At 44.4% G+C, this 23234-nt stretch overlaps 1 protein-coding gene across 3 annotated transcripts in view; it reads left to right on the top strand.

Annotated features, from left to right (window-relative positions):
* The window catches only part of RERE (arginine-glutamic acid dipeptide repeats), a 404974-nt gene that overhangs the window by 214413 nt on the left and 167327 nt on the right, over window positions 1-23234 (top strand). For all 3 annotated transcript variants that reach the window (XM_047791579.1, XM_047791577.1, XM_047791578.1), the window contains 2 exons: window positions 18840-18945; window positions 20790-20886. In XM_047791579.1, coding sequence (XP_047647535.1) covers window positions 18840-18945; window positions 20790-20886 — 203 coding nt within the window. The remainder of the gene's footprint in view (window positions 1-18839; window positions 18946-20789; window positions 20887-23234) is intronic.

Here is a 23234-nt window from a genome sequence, read left to right as displayed (position 1 = left end):
TTTTTCACATCCTAGCTACCTTATTGATTTTTTTTATATAAAAACTCAATTGTGCATGAAGAGCAGCTTATTCATAAAGTTTTATTTATTTATCACATAGTCCGCTCTAAGAATGCGTCCTTTGTATAAGGGGGGTATTACACTTAGATAACATTATGTTTTTCCCAGAGTGAATGGGGAAATTTTTTTTTTTTTTGCCGGAAGCTCTGAGTTCATGCTTTATGCAGCGTACGTTTTTGTGCATTGCTCTGTGGAAAAAAATCACAGAAAGATGTTCTTAAGAGTTCATTCAAGTATATTTACAAGGAAATGTCAAGACAGTATTTAATTTTTTTCAAAATGCTGTTCTGTGTCTTGCCTTCCTCAGGAAACATGTAGGAGAAATGTTGCCAGATTTTAGAAAGACAATGCATTTCTGCTACGTAACAGTCTTCAGTTTTGATGAGATTTGAATACAGCATCGTTTTTACGAACCTTCATTAATACATGATCTTTGTATGTTCTTCTTTAAATGTGTCTCACTTGTCTTCCCTAATTCTGGCTGTTTCATGTCTGCACGATATAAAGGCACATCAAAGCATGGACTGATGCTTCACAGCCTCACGGCTGCATCAGCTGAAAATACACCGTACTCCGTTTATGACCCTTTAGGGAAAGAGGACCATCAAAACATGATATTTTTTCTGCTTATAATAGAAGACAGCGGCTATTATTTTTCTGCCTCTACTACATAATACTTGTGCCGTAATGAATTTTTTGCACAGTAGCTAAAACTGGGTTTGTGGTATCATGGACTGAGAAATTTACACATCACGCGCACAAGCAGAAAACCTAACATTCAATACTGTTGTTTAGAAACTGTGATTTATATTGATTGATTGATTGATTTTCGGGGCTGCACCCGCAGCACATGGACATTCCCAGGCTATGAGTCAAATCGGGAGCCGCAGCCACAGCCACAGCCACAGCAATGCCAGATCTGAGCCACGTCTGTGACCTACACTGTAGCTCCTGGTAATGCTGGATCATTAACCCACTGAGTGAGGCCAGGGATCAAACCCACATCCTCATGGATACTAGTTGGGTTCCTTACTCCTGAGCCGCAATGGGAACTTGTAGTTACTGTTTTATTGTGAGGTAGGTTTTTTTTGGAGCCAACATTTTTTTTTGGGGGGGGGTGCACACCCGCAGTGTACGGAGGTTCCCGGGCGAGGGGTCGAATTTGCTGTAGCCGCTGGCCTACACCACAACGCCGGGTCCTTAACCCACTGAGCAAGGCCAGGGATCAAACCCGAACCTCATGGTTCCTGGTCAGATTTGTTTCCACTGCACCACGACAGGAACTTCCCCAACATTTGTAAGTGGATTGTCTAGGGTTTTTGCTTTGAGTGTTAGGACTCATAGCGAAGGATAACATTGGAAGATTTCCTCCTTTTTCAGGTTTTATAACAAATGGATGGAAGGGCAAGGAGTTAGTGCATAGAAGTGTTGTGTTATTCACTGAGTTAGAGCCAAGTGAAGGTTTTCAGATTTTTTATTGTAAGTTGTCTCTTTAGGACCACGGTGTTTTGTTGCCGTGGGTAGGCACATTGTGTGTGTGTGTGTGTGTGTGAAATATATATGTGTGTATAAATTGCCATTCATTCAGTCACTTATTCTTTGCTATTAGTTGACTGTCTGCTATGAGCAGGGCAGTGTTTAGCTCCTGAGAATGGCTGGGAGCAGCTTTGAAGATACTGTTACCCTGGTGGCTCTTAGCTGCTCTTGGGGTGCTGGGTGGGGATGCAGACAGTTACAGTGGGGCTACGTGTCCTGGTTCTTAAACCCTGAGTCTGGGAATGTTCATACCTCTTTTGCGATAGTTTGTGTGGTTTGCACATTTTCTCGAGAGACAGAGGTCTTAGTAAAGGTTCAGACCATTGTCCTACAGCCGGAGTTGAGGGGTAGTTAGCAGATATTGATTCCGTCGTAAAGGCAAATGGGTAGTAGCCTTTATCAATTCCCCAGCTGTTGATTCCGCTGTCTCCTCTTTCGTGTGATTATATTAAATTTTCTTGGGGAGTTCCCATCCTGGCTCAGTGGTTAACAAACCCAACTAGCATCGTTGAGGACACCAGTGTGATCCCTGGCCTCGCTCAGTGAGTTAAGGATCCAGTGTTGCCATGAGCTGTGGTGTAGGTCACAGATGCGGCTCGGATCCCGTGTTGCTGTGGATGCGGCCCTTAAAGGAAAAAAAGAGGAAGAAAATAAAGCATTTTCTTGGGTAGTGCTTCATTTTATGTCCTAATAATTACTTACTGCCAGCTAGCACTCTGACCGCCTCTCTTGTTAGCCTGTCTGACAGCAGCAGTAGGGCCAGGAAAGGGTGTCTCACCGATCCTTGTATAGCGAGTTCGTGCCTGGCTTTGTAGACTCTGATAATACTGCTGATAGGTGAATGGTGATTGTCAGCAGTCACCTGTTCATGTTTTCTTTAGATAATAAAAGTTTTTCTCACCTCAGAGAATTTGGGCTTAGCTTGATCCTTATTTTAAAGATGGTGGTTGGTGATCGGGGAAGAGCTCTAAGGTGTCTTTTTTTTCCCCACTGTACAGCAAGGGGGTCAGGTTATCCTTACATGTATACATTACAATTACATTTTTCCCCCAGCCTTTCTTCTGTTGCAACATGAGTATCTAGACAAAGTTCTCAATGCTATTCAGCAGGATCTCCTTGTAAATCTATAAGGTGTCTTTTTATAAATCCGTGAAATTGAATTTATACAAATTCTGGCGACGGCATGAGTAACAGACAGCAACACAGGAGAGCACAGCCTTGTGCTTGATGGCTAGTTTAGATTTGGGCTCCAAGTGAGGACTTTAGGAAAGGTTTTTCTGTCCTTAAAAACTAGGAAATGAGTAATAAATCTTCTGTCTAGGGGGATTCCTGAGTTTCAGTGGGATACTGGCCAAAAACAAGGACTCTGTAGGTATTAATATAACTGCCTCTTTGTTGGTAGCCTTAACAAAAGCTTCCTTTGTGAGTGTATTTATTTTTCATATAAAGGATCTTTTACTATTTTGTATTTTAACACAAGGGGCAGATGTCTTCAGCTCTGAGCTGGGCTTTGCTACATGTCCTGCCTTTTGAATGTTTCTTTCAACTTGGGCAGCTTTCTTTGTTAAGAGGCCAAACCCCTTAGTGAGATGTTCTGGGAAAGAGGACCCCTTGATATTTGAAAGGTGAGAAATCCGTTTAAGCCATGTGATGGCAACGGACAGCCCTGCTGCTGGATCCTGCTTGTTTTAATGTAAGGGATAGATGCTCTGGCTGGTTCTGTTCAGTAATTGGATGTGAACTATATAAGTGACGTTTCGTGGCAAATGTGAGGGCACTGTGGATGGCACTCGATTTCTGTGTTGCTGCCTTTAGGCTTAAAGGCAGCAACCGTAGCGGAATTGAATTATTAGAGCGCATATTCAAAGATTAGTTCAGTGCGTTTGCACCACCCTTCGTTGTTAGGTAACTGTTTGATTATCGTGCGTGACACCGGCTGTGTGTGATTTATAGTGTCCGTGTGTGCAGTGCAGCAGTAGAAATGCTAATAAGGCTGAGTGTAAGGAGAGCTGCCATCAATACTTTGTCAGCAGCTTCCTGCCAAATAGGCTTCTTGGAAGGATAATCTGTAATCAAAGAGGAGTGTGTGGAAATCGCAACCATAGACAAAAAATGTTATGATGAAAAAGAGTGTTCATTGCTTTCTTTCAGGAGCATCTTCAGTTACGTCTTATTCACGGCATCCTTCTCCCTCTGTGTGTACAGCCTTGATGATCTGTCACAGGATAAGGAGGAGTTGGCTCTACTCCATTTTCATTTCAGGGCTGGTTTTGTAAGGTAGCATTGAGTGGAACATTTCGTATTCAGTTAGAGACTCTCTAGGCTCTTTCTTTTTGTTTCATTTTATTTTTTGGCCACCCATGTAGCATGGGCCAGGGATCGAACCCGCACCACAGCGGCGCTCAAAGTTGCAGCAGTGACAACACTGATTCTTAACTGCTGATCCACCAGGAGACTCCTCTGTGCCTTTTAATATCAGTAACCCTCTGAGCATTTTTGAGGTGAGGTGGTCTCTGTATGCGGATGGTAGGGTGTGTCTGAAGGCAGAGACATAGGTGGCTTTCTTCTAAAAGCAGCTGAAAACATGGATGACTCTTTTCTACAGTTATCCCTCAGTATCCTTGTGGAATTGGTACAGGACCCCCTGTGGACGCCCAGATTCTCAGATGCTCAAGTCCCTTACGTGCCAGGAAACCAGAAAATTCATGGGGCTCACTAGATTGCACCAGAGGGCATCTCTGTCTGATTTCTATGGTTTAGTGTGTTATTTGTGAAATGCATCTATGTCTTTTCTCTGTTACAGTAATTTATTCTCATAGCTATGTAATAAATGCATTGTATGAATATACTGCAGTTGATCCTAAATTGTTAAGGATCATTTGGAAAATTAGAAAAAATTTTAAAACATCCCCTTCAGTAATTGAGCAAACAAGTAGATTATTAATCAGTAAGAATATAGAATATTTAACAGCACAGTCTAAAATTTGAGTTAATTGTCACATATACATTGCAACCGAAGAATACACATTCTGTTCAAGTATATGTGAAATATTTATCAGAAGTGACCATGTTGGGAGTTCCCCTTGTGGCTCAGTGGAAACAAACCCAACTAGGATCCGTGAGAATGTAGGTTCGATCCCTGGCCTTGCTCAACGGGTTAAGGATCTGGAGTTGCCTTGAGTTGTGATATAGGTCGCAGACGCGGCTCTGATCTCCTGTTGCTGTGGCTGTGGCTACGGTGTAGGCCAGTGGCTATAGCTCTGATTCGACCCCTTGCCTGGGAACTTCCATATGCTATAGGTGCGGCCCTAACAAATAAATAAATAAAATTAAAAATAAATTTCATCTGAGAAAATGAAGGGGATGATGAAGAGCTCAAATTAATGAATTAATAAGGAAAATGTACATTAAAGATTAATAATATCAGAAGTTGCTCCTTTGAAATGACTCATGAAAAATTCCTATAAAGATGATGAAGGAAAGAAAGAAAGAAGGCAAAAGTGACCAGGATGAAGAATAACCTGGGGCAGCACTGCAGATCTTATAGGCATTAAGCTATCAGAGAACATGAATGCTGTTACCTTAGTAAGTTTGAATATTTTAGCTATGGTACTAAACATTCAGAGACACATTGTTTTTTTTTGTTTTTGTTTTTGTTTTTTTTGTCCTTTGAGGGCTGCACCCTCGGCATATGGAGGTTCCCAGGCTAGGGGTCTAATCTGAGCTGTTGCTGCTGGCCTATGCCAGAGCCACAGCAATGCCAGATCCTTAACCCACAGAGCGAGGCCAGGGATCGAACCCATGGTTCTCAGTCAGATTCGTTTCCGCTGCACCATGACGGAACTCCGGAGACAAGCTTAAAACAGACTTGCACACACCCAAGTAGGAATGCTTAGAGTATCAGCCTTGGTTGTAATAGTAAAAAAACTGGAAGTGACTCAAATATCTATTGGAAGGAAAATGTTGAAAAAGTTGTGGCACATTGAACATAGAGGTAATATGTATCATGTAAAGCGAATGAACTAGGGCCTAGGTGAGTCACGCAAGCACAATGCTGAGAAGGCAGAGCAGACTGCAGAGGAAATCAGATGATGGTATCATTTATGTAAAGTGTAAAAACCGTGAAACAGTACCGTACAGAGTTTTAGTTACATGTACACTGCAGGAAAAAGCCGCTTGCAGGACTGCATGGTAACGAGCACCAGTAATTCAAGGCAGTGGTTACTGTGTTCCCTTGTGGTGGGCCTGTCAGTTTTAAGAATCTGGTGTCCATTGTCACTGCTTGTGGCTCTGGTTACTGCTGCGATGTGCATCTGATTCCTGGCCCAGGAACTTCTACATGCCTCAGGCCCCCCTCTCCCCGCCCCCCAAAAAGTGGTTACCTCTGGGGGAGTAAGAAAGACCTGTCTTAAAGGAGAAGCCTCTTCAGGTTTGGTCATGCTTTATTTCTTAAAACATGTTTGGTTCATGGTTGTGTTATTTTTATACCTGTGTGCCGGTGAAATTTTTCATAATAAGTTCTATAAAAGACAACCTTCCAGAGTTTTCATGAGATAGAGACTGAGGTTTCTGTGTTGTTCCTGTTGTAGGCTAAAAAAAAAAAAACAAAACAAACAAACACAACCTGAAGTTGAGAGTTAAGTTTTATTTGGGGCAAAATTAGGACTTAAGTCCTGGAGACAGCATCTCAGGTAGCCCTGAGAAACCACTGTGGGGAGGTGAGGTGGGAGCTAGGATGTCTTGGAGTTTTTGCAGCAAAGGACAGGAAGCAGGACCAAAAGAGGCCTGGGCTCCCCCAAACCATTCCTTTGATGTGCACCTCCGCTACTGGGGCCAGGATCCTGAGTTTTCACAGCCCTCTGGGCGCCCTGGCTCACCCTTGGAGGTGGCTGCGTTTTGCAGATGACTGAAATACCGCCCCAGAGAGGCAGGGGGATTATTAAGATGAGGGGAGGTGCGTGCAGCCAGGCACACTGTTGGCAAAGTTTCTTGCTGGTCTCATGAAGGTTACAGTTAGGGCGCCTGGGACAGTTGAGCAGAGCAGTGAGATCTCAAGCAGGATTTATTGACTAGCAGAGTGGCTGGGAGCCCTGAGCAGGAGACTCACAGAGTCTCCTCCGCCCCGCCACTGGGAGAGCATCAGGCTGGGGTCGTGTGCTGCGTTCTGTAGGTCCAGGGTGGCAGTCGAGATCATGGCATAAAAATTGAGCTTTGTTCTTGGAAAGTCAGCCGCTTCCTGGTCTTGGTTGCTTCGCCTGTGGAGGTGTGATTCAGTGGAGACGGCAGGTCCAGGTCCACTGGGTCAGTGAGTCATGCGGGGTTATTCTTTTTTAGGCCTTCCTTTAATTTCCACCTGAGTTACTACCAGTCACAAGGAGCAGACGTCACCAGGAAGGATTTTCGTGTTTTTCTAGAGATGAGGAGATGCAGGAATCGGGCCCCAGAGGGCTTGTGAAAATAGCCGGCTCTTTTAGGAGCTGCCCTCTGGTTTCCCAGAGCACGGGTGCCTCGCTCCGCTCCGGGTCTCCACGCCCAGCTCTGCTCAGGGGCCGCCGTGTGGAGGCTGATGGCACGTGCCCATCTCCACGCCACACTGGACGGAGCAAGTGGGGTATGGGTTTACCAGGGTTTTCAGCCCCCTTCTCTGACTGTGTGAAGCAGGCATTCATAGTAGCTTTTTCTTGCCACCCTCAGGACTTTTTGAGAAGACTGATATTTTTAAGGAAAACAATATCCAGAGAGACTAAATAAAGTAGAAGAAATGTTACTAGGATTCTATGATTACTAAGTGGCAATTTTCATGGCTAGTGGCTTTTTTTGTAAGCACCTAACCTCTTTTCTTTTCTGAAGGACGGAGAGATTGGCAGAGGATTTGTCCTTCTGTGGGCTATTGGCTCTGCCAACTCTGGGACTTTCTTCTCTCCTGAATCCTCAGTATCTTTTCCAGAACAATGGTCTGAGACCTGGTAGAAGCTCACTGAAAACTGGTTACATGATTTGAGGAGATTGTACTGTAAAATTAATTCAAAAAAATTTTCACTCCCATAGCTATTATAACTGTAACTGTTATAATATTCTGGGATTTTGAAAGATTTAAAATCTCAGCGGCAAAGTTTGAACGAGCTCATCATTCGATGTGGAAGCACACAGGGCTGTGTTCCGTCGTGGTCTTTAGCTTCAGCCGGGGGAAGGAAGGGCCACAGCTGACTCAGAGCTGTTTTTCTCCATGCGAACGTCACTGCGTGTTAACACGGAGGCAGGAATTGAGAGTAGAACATTTTTCTAAGGTTCCCTGGCACTAAAGCTTTTTCAGCAGAGCGGACTCATCAATTCAAAAGGAAGTTAATCTTTTTGTGGTAATGGAAATATTCCCCATCTTGATTGTGGTTGTGGTTACACAACGCATTTGTCAAACACAGTTTTACTGTGTATAAATTATATCCTCAGTAAAGCAGATTTAGGGGGAAAAAAACCCAAACAGATGAACCAAAACTAAAACAATAAAACAAAACCCCCAAATTAAAACGTTTCTGAAAAAGGATAGAGGATGAAGGATTTTAAGGAGAAAAGGTTTTTCTTCAAATGATATTAACATTTATGTAAGTTGTATTAGTGCTTGAATGTGATGGGATATATGCTTGTCAAAAATTATCTGTTTTAAAATGAACTGTGGCCCTGGTCATGTGCTCTTTGATTTTCTTCCTTTCTTTTTTTTAAAAGCAGCATTTCCTCAGCCCAGCTCATACTTGACTGAATACACCGATCGATTATCTGGGGATTAACTAAGCCTTCTCATTTCCTGCTCTCCATTTCTCCTCCAGCAGGCCAGCAGACCTTTGTTGTCTGGCTTGTGGACTGAGATAAGCTATCAGGGCATGTTTGTAGTAGGAAAATGGTTGTAGATGGAACAGTTATAAATAGACTAACCAGTATTAAAGGTTACAGTCTTTCTTGCGGTTTAAGACAAAAGGGAGAGAAGAATAAATAAGATGCTTAAGACAAGACAGCCTGGGTCACATAAGGTAAAATAGCAACATGTAAATCTTTAGGATTCCTACTGATTTCCCTCTTTTAAACCAAACTATCTGATTTCTTTTATTGGTAAGTTGAACATGTTTGCTAGCCGTGGTTGGATTCTTATTATAATGTAGGCTGACTTTCTTTAAATTTAAATAATTTTTGAATCTCTATTGTTAGTGTTCCTTAAAAGTCAAATACTTAATTCTAAAAATCTTGGTGCCACTAAAAGGCATTTTTATTTTATGGTGTTACCAGCTCTACATTTTGCAGTTTAATCCGGAGAACAATGGTATAGAAGGATTATTAGCTAGAAGGAGAGGAAATGCTGGATTCACAGGAAATAGGTGTGTTCCATCTCTGTGTAAGATGAATGATGGTTGAGGACAGTATTGTAAGCTAAAAGTCTTGTTTCTTTCCCTTAAAAGTTCATGTTGTTTGGCTTTTCTTCGGAGGCATCGCTGTTTCTGAACTGGCCATGAGGTTGCCTGGCATGGCGGATTGCTAAATAAAAGTTGCCCAGGTTACTACCGATTTTCTGCTTGCGTGCTTTCAGCTTTATATAGGTCACCGTTGTTTTGAAGTGTGCCTCTTTAGTATAGACCTATTTATAATCTGGTTTGGATCAATTTTAAGTATTTCTCAATCACGAGCTCACACTTTAGAAAGAAAACTCTTACATTGAAACAAGAATCTTCTTACCTAGATTTTCTTCTCTTTTTAACAGGAATTTCACTTCCTGCCCACTATGGGACTATCTGATGGCATACATAAAAATAAAATCTTCTATTTTACCTAGTATCTCACTTCTAAATGCATGTTTGCCCTAACATCTCCCGCCATGGCTCCGTTGGGGGAGCCTGTGGAAACTGCTTCAGCCACCAGGGAGAGGAGGGCATCCGGGACTCTGTGAGCTTGTTCATGCCCTCTGAGGAGCAGCTGTTCTCAGTGTGGTCCATGCGTCTGCGGGGTCAAGCTCTTTTGTGATTGTACCGAGGCATCCTCTGCCTTTTTCACTCTCATTCTCTCATGAGTATGCAGTGGAGCTTTACAAAGGCTAAATGATGTGTGCTGAATAAAAGGTTGAATAAAAGATCAGATATAAGAATCTGTTTTCTTAAGCCAAACATAAGAGAGATTTATAAAAACATAAGTATTACTCGCTTCCTAAATTGTTCGTTTTAAAAGTATAGTTACTTGGAATTATTTACATTGGCATGTAATGGGGTTATTATCATTAAATGAGTTTGTAAAAATGTCTAAAAATTTTCCTTATTTCTTTTCTAATATAATAAATATTGATAGGCTGTAACCCATATAAACAAAAGCTCTCTGAATTCCTCAGTAATTGTGGTGAAAATATGAATTCCTGAGTTTGAGAACCACTTCTATAAAGTCCATGTTGACTCAGTGAAATCTTTTCAAGGTATGTCAGCATCAGTTTTTTATTAGCAAAATCTGTGATGTAGCTTGGTTAACTTTTATTTCTAAAATAATGTGATAGTTAAATTTTTGAATCTTTCGGAGAATTTTGGAGGTCTGCGGCACAGAGTTCTTCCTTTTTTTTGGTCTTTTTAGGGCCGACTAGGGGTCTAGTCGGAGCTGTTGCCGCCAGCCTACGCCAGAGCCACAGCAATGCCAGATCCAAACCGCATCTGCGACCTACATACACCACAGCTCACAGCAATGCCGATCCCTAATCCACTGCTTCTCACGGATACGAGTCAGATTCATTTTCACTGCGCCAGGGCAGGAACTCCTCCTCCTTTTTCTTTAACATCCTTTGCAGTCCTGCCCCGTCACGGCTTTGTGGCAGTGCCCTGTAGCTTCCCTGGCTGTCAGGTACGAGGAGGAATCGGCTCCCTTCGAATGAGCAGCCCCACTACCACCACCAGCAACAGCTAACATGTTGCACACATGTTAACCTTGGTAGAATTTGGGGTTAATTAAAAGAAAAGTCAGTGGAATATTTAAGTCCCTTTAGGAGGCATTAAGAGTACTTTGACAGTTTCTCATGGTGCTGCCTACAGACAGCTATTTTCTCTGCCTTTAAGGGGGAAATCTTTTGGGCCCAAGAGAAAATAGGTGGTTATGGATTTATCCGATATAATCAAAATGCCTAGAAAGAATACTGGCTTTTAGGAAGGGATTTAATTTGGGTTTGGTCAGCAGATTTTGGGGATCCAAGTGTTGGGTCTTAATTTATCTGTGAAATTTCATCTTCCTAGCTTGACCCTTCACCTTGAATTTGGGGGCACTTTAACTCCTGACTCTGACCTTCAGTATTTTTGTCAGGATGGTGTACATCAACATGATTCAAGAGGGAATTACAGGAATATTCTTTAGTTTGGTCAGTCTGCCCCCATGTGCTGAGTCCTCCTCTAAGCGTAGCTTATCTATGTCTGTGTGATAAAAACTTGTTATTCATTTTAGGAGGACAAGGACAACAGAGGTTACCTAGGGACCCTGCCTCCTATCTCTCGAGGCTAAGAAGGAGGAAGTTTCCCAGGGCTACTACCCCCCCATCCTCAGTTTTGGTCTTGCCACTGCAAATCCAGGAATCTGCTGTCTGAAAATTTCATTGTTCATACATAATGTAATGTAATTCCTCGATAGAAATTGCTTTAATAAGTTTCAACTCCATGATTAGCAGTTGAGATAATTTTGTTTTCATGCACCTTTTTCATCCTACCACTAGTACATAAGACCTCATTAGGAAACAGTGATTTTTGAGGAGTTTCCATCGTGGCTCAGTGGGTTAAGCACCTGACTAGTATCTATGAGGATGAGGGTTCAATCCCTGGCCTTGCTCAGTGGGTGAAGGATCTGGTGTTTCTGCAAGCTGCAGTGTAGGTTGCCGATGCGGCTTAGATCCTGCATTGCCTTACTGCGGCTGAGGCCGGCAGCTGTAGCTCTGATTCAGCCTTTAGCCTGGGAACGTCCATGTGCTACAGAGACAGATGTAACAGAAAGAAGAAACAATGATTTTGAAAATTATTTCTGATCATCAGAGCCTGAGTTTCAGCTCAGTTTTAGTTGCATCATCTTTCCTGGGATTTGTATGTAACCAGCTATCTGCATCTTTTGGTTGTAAACACTGTGGAAAGTCCTCTCCCATCCTTCTCGCCTCACCGTCTGATACCAGATGCTTTAAATCCTCTCACACAGACTCAGAAGCTGATGCAATCTCTTGAAACCAGTCTTTTGGATTGAGTGCCGCAGCTTTGGAAAATCAGCTCGTAACAGCCTTGATTCTAGTGCCTAACGGTAGCAAGCAGCTTCATCTAATGGATGTGGTTTGTGTCTGTGTTTCTTTCATCTATTTTAATCTCCTTTATTCATTTTGCTAGTTCTGTGTATATCCCGTGTAGTCCCAGGTTTTGTCGACTTGTAAATGCCAGTACCTGATAAGTTGCTGCTTGGGTTAGTCAAGGTTCTCCCGAGAACCAGAACCAGTAGGACGAGATGTGTGTATCTGTCCCCTAGCAATTGTCTCCTGAGGTTGTGGAGGTCGAGAGTAACTTGCTGTCTGCAATCTGAAGGACCAGGAAAGCAGGTGGCCTGCCTCAGTCTGAGTCACAGGCCCGAGCACCAGAGGGCCTGCTGTCTGCGTCCCAGAGTCTGAAGGCCTAGGAACCGGGGCTCTGACATCCGATGGCAGGAAAAGATGGACGTGAGAGAGGAGGAATAGGCTCTTCCTTCTCCTTTTTCTGCATTCAGGCACTGGCAGATTGGATGCTGCTCCTCCACAGTGGGGAGGGCACACCCAGAAGTCATATGTTACCAGCTCGCTGTCTGGGCACCCCTTCGCACAGTCAAGTTGGCGTGTAAGTTAGCTGTCACGCCAGTCAACAGGTTGCTGTGTTAGAAACACACGTGTTGTGTAGAGATTTGCCGTGATTATCCTTCTGTGGCAGGTCAGTTCAGTAGCCGTTGGGCAGTGGATTCATCTCAGAAAAGGACAAGACAGCTGTGGGCCTGTACTGGCCTTTGCTCCACCCTCGCAAATAAGAGCAAACAACATGTTTAGTGACTGTCTCAGTACATTAGGGAGAGCACATGATAGTTGATTATTAGTGGGAGATACTTAGAGCCCTTTCTTCTCCTTTGGGAAAACAACTCTGGAGTCAGTGTTTTGCCACTGGCCCTAACCTCCTGGTTCCCATGCCAGGGCAGAAGCTGGGGACGGGTGGACCTTGATGGCCAGAGCCCTGATGGCACTTCGTGTTCCTGTCACTCTCTCGTGGCATTTGGAGCCCTGGTGGGCATAGGGCTCTTTGGATAGAGAAATGGAGAGTGTTAGACTGCTAGTCTCATGTTAGCAATGGAGTAGGAGCTGGAAAGAACATTCCAAGACACGTCCTACCTGATTTCATTTTGACATTAGTCAGTCCTGACGTTTGTCCACCAAGTTGAGTAGAGGTGACCTCCTGACGGGGCAGAAAGCTCCTTTGTAACTTGATTCTCTCGTGCATATCCAGGTGTTTGGCCTTTGAAGATGAGTGAGCTTAGACCCCATTGTCTGTCCCTACCACCGTGTCCCCAAAGGCCTCGTGGGGTGACCTTCCCAACACGCCTCACCTGGCTGTGAGTGTAGAGCTTGCACTATTTGAAATGAGTTCCCAAGAGCTACGCTGTTAAGAGTGGGGCGTGTGCTGCTCATGCACCCGACCGGTGTCCCTTCAGCCCAGCCTCCTGTTGGCCTTTCTGCTCCCCGTTGCATACCTTGCCGCCTTCTGGTTGTCAATGGTCTTACTCTGCACGTTTAATTTCAGTTCTGACGTTGAGTTTCGTTGTTTCTTAACCTCTTACCTGTCATCACAGAGCTAGAAGTCCTCCCTGTTCTGCTGCTAAACACCTGCCATTAAGCTGTCTTTTTTCCGAACCTCGGTGGGGATGTGTTTCGTCCCCTGTTAAACTCCTTACTTCCTTGAATTTACAGACATCCCTCATTTCGAGACATCCAGGCCACGGCTGTGGGCAAATCTGTAGTCTGAGCCAGAATCAGCTCCTCGCCCTTTCTGTGCAGGCCCTGAGAAAGCTTGCTGTGCTCAGTCAGTCAGTCTCTCATGAAACAAAAACTGGTGGCAAATAGCAGCTTGCCAGTGGGCTCCTCCGTGTGTTCGGAAGTGCACCTCAGGATGCCTTCGTGGAGGAAGCTTTTCACTGCTTGCTTCAGCTTTGTGTTTAAAGCGTGTCCCTTTGACCTTGATGCACTTGTCCAGTTATGTCACCAGTCAGTAATGAGGCCCATTTGTTAGAAATACTGGATATGTTTTTGAATTGTCGCAGAAGTGAAGAAACTTTCCCCCATGCTGCTGCTTGTTTTTTTGTTTTGTTTTTTGTCTTTTTGCCTTTTTCTAGGGCCGCACCCGCACCCGCACCCGCACCCGCGGCATCTGGAGGCTCCCAGGCTAAGGGTCTAATTGGAGCTGTAGCCGCCGGCCTCCACCACAGTCACAGCCACGCCAGATCTGAGCCTCATCTTCGACCTACACCACAGCTCAGGGCGACGCCGGATCCTTAACCCACTGAGCGAGGCCAAGGATCAAACCCGCAACCTCCTGGTTCCTAGTGGGATTCGCTAACCACTGAGCCATGACGGGAACTCCTACTTGGTTTTTTTATTTTTATGTTTTGTATGGCTTTTGGTAAGCATAACTTTGGGCCTCTCCAGAGCTTGGCTGCTCTCTTCATCTGTAAAACAGTGATAGTTTTATTTATTTATTCAGAGCCGGGCCACACTATTTATATTCATTCATTTCCTGCTTACAACCTCATGAGATAATAGACTGTTGCTTTTTCCTCATTTTATATATGAGAAATTTGAGATTTGGAGAAACAGTTGACGACAAAGTCAGACAGCGTAGTAAGGTGCATAGCCGTGATTCAAACCCAGGTGGTTTGGATTGAATCAGAGGATCGCGGAGTTCACTTCTGCCAGTAATTTTCTGTGATTTTGAGCAGACGTCTTTGCCTGGTGAAAAGTGTAAAGAAAGTGAAGGTTTCCTGTGATGCCATCCAAGCCTTGTGTGTGTATCTCTCGGAGTTGGCTTTGGGAGGCCGTGGCTTTGGGAGTGTGCTTTGATCCCTTTGGCCAATCATCAGCACACAGCAGTCTGCTTCTGAGGAAGATGACATTTTACTTCCCAACGCTTCTTTGGGATGGAAATGCACCTGGTGCCATCGTGTGATACCGAGGAAACACGATGGGTCTCTCCCAGTCCCATTTCATCTACTTTGGAGGGAAGAAATCGAAACATAAGTGTGTAAGATGAGGAGTCCCGCTAGTTCTCTAGCGGTTGAAGGATCTGGCGTTGTCGCTGCCTCGGCTTGTGTCACTGCGGAGAGGGTTCCATCCCTGGTGTGGGAACTTGGGTATGCATAACACCACCCCCCCAAAAAAAAAGCAGGTAAGATTGAATGAGACCATGGAGGTCCGCTTGTTCTATTCTTTGACTTACCAGATTGCTGGGAGAGCCCACTAAGGGCAACCCAGACAGGAAGTACTAAGAGCATAGATTACCTGATTTAATCTAGTACTCTCTGAAATAACACAGTGCCTTACTTTATAGATCTTTAGTCTTAACTAAGTTCCTGGCTTATTTAGGAAGATTGTGTCTATTACAGTTACTTACATTTGTTCAGAACTCTTTTTGAGTCTGCCTACCTTTGTTGCGTTCCATCTGTGGAATTCAGAATCTGGAGGCTTTTTTTTTTTTTTTTTTTTTTAACACAATGCCGCCACTCCCTGGTTGTTGAGTAGTATTGCATTAGGAAATCCAGTAGGCTTTCAACTTCCTTTGTAAAGGCTGATGATGGGAGTAATATATCTAGGTACCAACTAGAGTGGTCCTTTTGTGAGGGTGAAATCACTAAGTGTGCCTGGGCCAGAAGGTGACATAGATATTATACCTTAAAAGGCCATCAGCATCACTGTCTTGTTCTGAAAAGTAGACAGTGTGTGATTAGCACTTATGGTACCTTTGAAAAATTATTTCTGTGGCTCTTTGGATTTTCATACATATGAGAGATGTTCTAGAAAAGCATACACTTTCAACGCTGTTGCTAGAATTGCTAGTTGATGGGAAGTCCCTTGTGCTCCAGGGCGTCACTGTGCCTGTTGAAGCATCCGTTAGCCCCTCCATGACTCTCGGCTTTTGATAGAAACCGTGTTCTGGAGAAGGTGTAACCCCTGCAGTTCACAGCAGAATTCCTGCTGTTTTCTGTGAAGCGCTGCTCATAGTCACCTGCTACCAGAACAAGCAGTACTCTTTTGGGTACCCACTCCATTCCAGATGCTTTTCCCTTGTTTTAATTTTTTTCATGAGTCCTTCTACTTCGGTTACAGAAGAGGGTAGACTCAGAATCTTAGCAATGTGCTCAGAGTCCCGTAGCGGGGAAGCCATGGAGTCAGGCTGTGAACAGTGACACTGCAGTACTTACCTGCAGTCCTTTTTCCAGCCCGAGAATGTTGGAACCAGGCTCTAGGCTTACTGTTCCAGGTTAGCTTTCCTGAAAAAGGAAACTATTGGAGTTGCCGTCGTGGCTCAGCCAAATGAACCCGATTAGTATCCATGAGGACGCAGGTGTGATCCCTGGCCTCGCTCAGTGGGTTAAGGATCTGGCGTTGCTGTGAGCCGTGGTGTATGTCATAGACATGTCTCGGATCTGGCGTGGCCATGGCTGCAGCATAGGTTGGCAGCTGTAGCTCTAATTCGACCCCTAGCCTGGGAACTTCCATATGCCTTGGTGCGGCCCTAAAAAGACAAAAATAAAACAACCAGAAACCTATTAGATCATTAGTTTTGAATCGGGAGTGTTTTGTCCCTGAAGGGACATTTGGCCATGTTGGAGGATGTGTTTGGGTGTCACCAAAGGACAGGATGCTGCTGGCAGCTAGTGGTAAAGGCTAGGGCTGCTGCTCAGCATCCCATGATGCACCGGGAGGCCCCGAGGCAGACCTACCGGGACCCAGTGTCAGGAGTTCTTAGGTTGAGGATCCCTCATCAGACGGTATATTTACTTAAGTGAGTTTATCCCTGAGTACTGCCAAACGGGCCCCCCCACCCCCACCCCAGGTGTATGTCTCCTCCTTTCCGCCATGAGCGCTCTCATCGTGGTCCTGCCTTTTATCATCCTGCCCAGCTGTCCTCCCATGGCCTCCCTGCCCGTGGCTGTGGTCAGCAGTGGAGATGGAAGGCTCCATCTGTCCCAGAGAGTTAGACGCCTACTAAAGCCCAGACCCCAGCTGGGATTCAGTTCTCAGCATCACTCCTGTGCTGTGCGGTCCGCAGATGGGCCACGTGCCTGGGCCTCATGTATGTCTTGTACTTGGTCTTTGTCTTTCTCGGGTCTCTTCCTTGGCCCTGGAAACAAACCCCTTGTCCTGTTTCCCATTTTCCCCAGGTCAGGTGTTACTTCCTCCATCGTCCCTTGCTGAAAGTAATTGTCCCTGTCTGTAAACCCCTATACTATGCATAGCACGTATTCTTTTTACGTAGTCTCCTGATGTATCCTCTTTTTTCCACCTGCAGAATAAATGGTGTAGAATATAAACCTACAAAATGGATAGAACTAAAAAGTACCCATTACGGAGTACTTTGTAAACAATCTACTTTATTCAAATCAGTAACGGTGCCCTATTTTTGTACGCCTGTTTGACACAGTTAATTGCAAAAGTAAGAATCTTATTGTTGATGTTTTACGTTGGAATAACACATTTGAGTTCATTCAAGACTTTTGGCAGTTGTTTTCTTTCTGGTTCTTTAAATGGGTTAAATATTTTAGCAAAGCTAATTTTGAGCCATCCCGGCCTTTTAGGAAGGACTTTGTGTCTACCTCTCACTTAAGCAGAAAGCGTCTTTACTTCATTAGAGAATGCTTCTTTAAAAACTTTAGGATTTAGGAGTTCCCGTCGTGGTGCAGTGGTGAACGAATCCAACTAGGAACCATGAGGTTGCGGGTTCGATCCCTGCCCTTGCTCAGTGGGTTAAGGATCCGGCGTTGCCGTGAGCTGTGGTGTAGGTTGCAGACGCGGCTCGGATCCCTCATTGCTGTGGCTCTGGCGCAGGCCGGTGGCTACAGCTCCGATTCGACCCCTAGCCTGGGAACCTCCATATGCTGCAGGAGCGGCCCAAGAAATGGCAAAAAGACAAAAAAAACAAAAACAAACAAAAAAAAGGGTTTAGCTATCTCCTTTATAAACACGAGCCCTCTCTCGAATTTTAACTCCTGTTCATTTCCGACCCGCTTACTTGTGATGAGGAGGGAGGCGCTGCTTAGAGGAGTGGTGCAGCGCTCACCTTGGATGGGTCTCCTCAGCGGGGTTGGAAACATATTTCCTGAACCCTGGGCAGCCTTATACACGGCCACGGCCACATTGAGATGCTTTACAACCAGGCGTGGAGATGCTCCTCTCAAGTTCTAGCCCCACAGCCTTTGAGTGAAAAGACAGCATTGCTCCTGGCTTCTTTGAATGAACTAGGAACAAAGTTGACTTCTGGATATGACACGGTTAAGTGTGCCCCTAGCGTTAATGGGACCCTGGTCGTCAGAGACTTCTTGCTTATTCACAAATATTTGTGTGCAGGGTGTTCTGTTCTCAGGAAATTCAAAGAGGGTCCTGGCTCCAGGGACTCTAGAACCTTCCTCACCAGCACTGATGGCTCTGTCCGTTTGCCCTAGAGCAGTAAGTGCTGATAAATGGCAGGAAGTGCAGGGAGGACGTGGTTTAGTTTGGATGATCGGCAAACTTCGGGGAGATGGCCGTGTGCGAGGCCTCGGTGCTCTCTGACCCACTGCCCGCAGCGGCCTTGGCAGTGCGCTGCCGCGGTTTGTAAGTATTTGCCCAGCGTCATTAAGGCGTAAGATGGAAGAAAAATGTGTTCAGACAGTACTGTCTAGTTAATGCTAAACAGACCAACATAAGGTTGAATGAATTAGTTAATCAAAATGGAGGATTTATGGATTCAAGTTTGATTTTCTTTGTTTCCTGAAATCAGTAACTTTGAGGGAGAGGGTCAGAGCGGTGTTATGGCCGGGATTTTTCAAAACGTAAAACTTGACCTCACGATTGACCTACGTATTTTTGTGGTCCTGGCGGTAATTCTGCGTCTCCTCCTCTGCCTGTCCACCTGTTTCCAGGGGCTTGTGGTCATGGGTATGGTTTGCACCTGTGGGCACCCAAGGTCCTGTTCCTAATGCTGTTAGATTTTCCTTTTCAGAGTAAGAGGGACCATCTCCTCATGAACGTCAAATGGTACTACCGTCAGTCTGAAGTTCCAGATTCTGTGTATCAGCATTTGGTTCAGGATCGGCATAACGAAAACGGTAAATATGTCCTGGTTTGATTCTCACACTGTCGTAGCTCTGGACAAAGGTCTTCCTAAAAACTCACTAAATGGAGATAACCGGAAAAGTTTTCCCTCAAAATCCTTTTTCTGAAGATATTACTCAAGTGTTTACTTTTTTTGCGGGGGGAGGAGGGGAAGGCTGTGTTTTTCCACTGTTTTTGCCTTTAAAAAGAAACAATTCGGTTATAAGCTAATAGTATCTTCCCCTTAAACTTGGAGTAGATATAGATCTTCTTTGGAAATAACAGTAACTTCATTTTCTAATTCCTTTTTGTCACCTACTGTTGAACTAATGATACTTAAAACCCTGCAGGATTGTACTTTGTTTCTTTTTAATAATTTGCATTGTTGAGTTTCTCTGTATTAAGGGCTGCGAACTTCAGTTTTCAAAGCAAAGCTTTCCTCAGTGTGTGGGACTTGAGCTTGACTTTTAGAACAGTTGTTGGATGGTTTGGAACATCTTTTATTTTTTTCTCCCTCAAGCATTGTACTTTCTACCCGGTAACTTTATTGACACACATGAGGTTATGCACGTGAAATGCATATTTGTTCAGATGTGTAATAGCTTCTTTTCATTGACTCTTTTTTTGGAGAGGCGCTAGACCTCGTTCTAGCGGATTTCGCATTTGTTACCCAGTGACTGTATGAGTTAGATCTTGTCACTCCCCGCTTGCAGATGAGGAGATCGAGCCTCAGAGATGCCAAGGGAGTTGCCATGGCTGTAGGTCTTCAGAATGGAAGCTGGGAGCCGGGACCCAGCTTTCTCTGGCCCTGACGCCTGTGCTATCTCGCTCCTCCACCCTGCTTTTGGTGACAGTTTTGAGTCAATAAACCAGAAATCAAAAACAGTTTTGAAGAATAATGTTTTGGAGTTCCCGTTGTGGCGCGGTGGTAATGAACCCGACTAGTACCATGAGGTTGCGGGTACGATCCCTGGCCTCGCTCAGTGGGTTAAGGACCTGGTGTTGCTGCGAGCTGTGGTGTAGGTCACGGACAAGGCTCAGATCCTGTGGCATTGCTGTGACTGTGGTGTTGGCTGGCAGCGGCAGCTCTGATTAGACCCCTAGCCTGGGAACCTCTGTATGCCGAGGGTGCGGCCCTAAAAAGATAAAGAAAAAATATATAATGTTTTTACATTTTACTGTTTTTTTTTTTTTCTTTTTTGAAACTATTAAAATTTCTGTTATAGCAATTAAATGATGGTTCTTTTTTTGTTTTTTAATAGCCGCACTGTGGCACACAGAAGTTCCCTGGGCCAGGCAGGGCTTGAATCTAAGGCACAGCGGCAACCTACGTGGCAATGCCGGATCCTTTTACCTACTGCACTGGGCTGTGGGTCGAACCCATGCCTTTGCAGCAACACGAACAGCCTCGGTCAGATTCTTAACCCACTGTGCCGTGGCGGGAACTCCAGTGGTTCTTTATTAAAAATAATAACTTGGCTCTTCTTTCACACCATCCTGGAATATTTAGCAATAAAATATAACATACACAGGACCACTACAAATTTCACTAGTTTACAAGTCACTGAAATATGATAGTTGCTTCTTCTTTTCCTTTTGTTTTCCCTTTTGTGCCTAATGCATTTCAGCAAAGGTGGGGACTCAGTAAAGTACACACATCACAGGACACTTGCTCCTGTTCCTCGGGCTCCTGTTACCCCTCTGCTCTGTTTTGGGGACCAGGTCGGCTTGAATAGTGTGCTTTTCATGGTGGGAGCGGAACCTGAAGGGAAAGATGTGTTAAATGTTCCTGATGGTTGTGGGGAGCTCAGTTTCATATCCTCTTAATTCATCCCCCCCCCCTTTTCTTTTTAAACAGATTCTGGAAGAGAGCTTGTCATAACAGACCCAGTGATCAAGAACCGAGAGCTCTTCATTTCTGATTATGTCGACACGTACCACGCTGCCGCCCTTAGGTAAGCGCCGGAGATGGGCGCCAGGTCGTGTGTTTCGCTGAGCCCCAAGCAGGCTGCCCTCTCCGGTCACCATGTCCCTCAGGCCGCTCCCCGTGGGCCCAGCAAGCTCCCCGCCCCGGCCTTGACTTGGTGGGTTATTGGGGTCTCGGAAGTTGCCTCCGTCTTCACTAGTCTGTGTGGCAGCGAAAACTGCTTTTACTCCTTTCCTTCCTCCCTTCCTCCCTCCCTCTTTATAGTTTTCTGTCATTTCCTTGAAGGTTGGTGGCTTAAAATAGTTATGCTGAGGTATTTCGTTTTTTGGTTGTTTTTTTTTTTTTTTTAATAATTTTAATTTTTTCCATTATCGCTGGTTTAGTGTTCTGTCAGTTTTCTACTGTACAGCAAGGTCACCCAGTCACACATACATGTGTACATTCTTCTTTCTTTATAGTGATTTTTATTTTTTCCATTGTCGCTGATTTACAGTGTTTTGTCACTTTTATGCTGAGGTGTTTTGATGGTCTGCAGATTATTTCCTAAAGATTCAGTTGCTGATAATTAGAACAGATAGGTAAAGAAATGGATGAAATGAACATGGCAGCCTGTAATTATCTGAGAATCTAGGTAAATTTTACAGGAGTTTTCATTGACCTAAATTTCTGGGTGTGTGAAAAAGTTCCTACTAAAATGCTGGGGAGTAGGGAAACCGGTATTGAAGATTTTCTTCTGCGGTACCAGTGCCACTAGTCTTAATATCTTAGGTAATAACACGAAGAGCCTTATATGTGGGCATCTGCTCTGTACCTTCCCAGAAACAGATAGATATTTATTCAGGTATATTTTGTATGTAAGTGGAAGAATTTGGGCTTCTTATGTGGTAAAGGGAGTAAGACAAGTAATTTTCTTATACCTTTTTCCCCACTAGAAATAATAAAATGGTGAAAGAACTGCTTTGTTTTAAAAAAAAAAATACGCCTTTTGGAGTTCCCGTCATGGCGCAGTGGTTAACGAATCTGACTAGGAACCATGAGGTTGCAGGTTTGATCCCTGGCCTTGCTCAGTGGGTTAAGGATCCAGTGTTGCCGTGAGCTGTGGTGTAGGTTGCAGACACGGCTCGGATCCCGCGTGGCTGTGGCTCTGGCATAGGCTGGCGGCTGCAGCTCCGATTTGATCCCTAGCTTGGGAATCTCCATTTGCCACGGGAGTGGCCCAAGAAATGGCAAAAAGATTAAAAAAAAAAATGCAGTTTTAAAAAGTCATAAGGGCAACATAGATGGAGCTAGAAATCAACTAAGTGAAGCAAGTCAGAGAGAGAACTGCAAATGCCGCCAGCAATGGCGAATGCCAGGAATCTGACAAAAAATGATACAAAAGAACTTACAAAACAGAAACAGTCTCAGAGGTTTTGAAACCAATGTCTGGTTACCAAAGGGGTAATGCCGGGTGGGAGGGATGAATCAGGTGGTGAAGAGGCACCCATCCGCGGGGCTGTGTGTAAGGTAGGCAGGCAACAAGGCCCAAGTGCAGAGTACAGGGAAATCTACTCAGTACCGTGTCATAACCTGTCTGGGCAAAGAATCCAAAAAGGAGGTGATGTATGTACATGGATAACTGATTTTATTTTTTATTTTTGCTTTTTTATGGCCACATCCGAGGCATATGGAGGTTCCCAGCCTAGGGGTTGAATCAGAGCGATACACTATAGCCACAGCAATTTGGGATCCAAGCAGCGTCTGTGCCCTACACCACAGCTCCCGGCAACGCCGGATCCCCAACCCACTGAACAAGGCAGGGATCGAACCTGTATCCTCATGGGTACTAGTCGGATTCATTTCCTCTGAGCCGCAGTGGGAACACTTGAATAACTGATTTGCTTTGCCATACACCTGAAACTAACAAAACTTTTTTCTAAGTCAGCTGTACTCCAATAAAATTAATTTTTTCGAGAGATATTTTAACTCCACTGATGTTATCGTTACAAAGAAATCACCCCTTTCCCAGCTCCCCTTTATTACCTTCTAGGATGTTTGGTTATGGTCAGACTTAATCAAAACACTGTTATCTCATTTAAAACGTATTTGATGATTAGATCCTTCTCTGTACTCCAGTAATATCGACGTAGTAACTAAGCATTAAATGTTTCATTTGTTTAAAAAAAGGGCCTAGGGATTGATTGGCTTTTAGCTTAACTACAGTGAGATACAATAATTTTTCTATTGTGTTGCTCCAATAGCACTCAGTAAAGCCATCTCAAGTCTCTCGTGCAAAGCTACATGGTTAAAGCCAGTTATTTCAAGGCAAATTAATAGCAACTTTTAATGTAGGATATGTTTTGGCAAACTTCTTTGGGCCAGATACTCTTTCACAGG

The sequence above is a fragment of the Phacochoerus africanus genome, chromosome 8 (assembly GCF_016906955.1).
Source record: "Phacochoerus africanus isolate WHEZ1 chromosome 8, ROS_Pafr_v1, whole genome shotgun sequence".
In the NCBI taxonomy this organism is placed as follows: domain Eukaryota; kingdom Metazoa; phylum Chordata; class Mammalia; order Artiodactyla; family Suidae; genus Phacochoerus; species Phacochoerus africanus.
The sequence above is the reverse complement of the archived record's forward strand: the minus strand, read 5'-3'. Positions and strand labels throughout refer to the sequence as shown.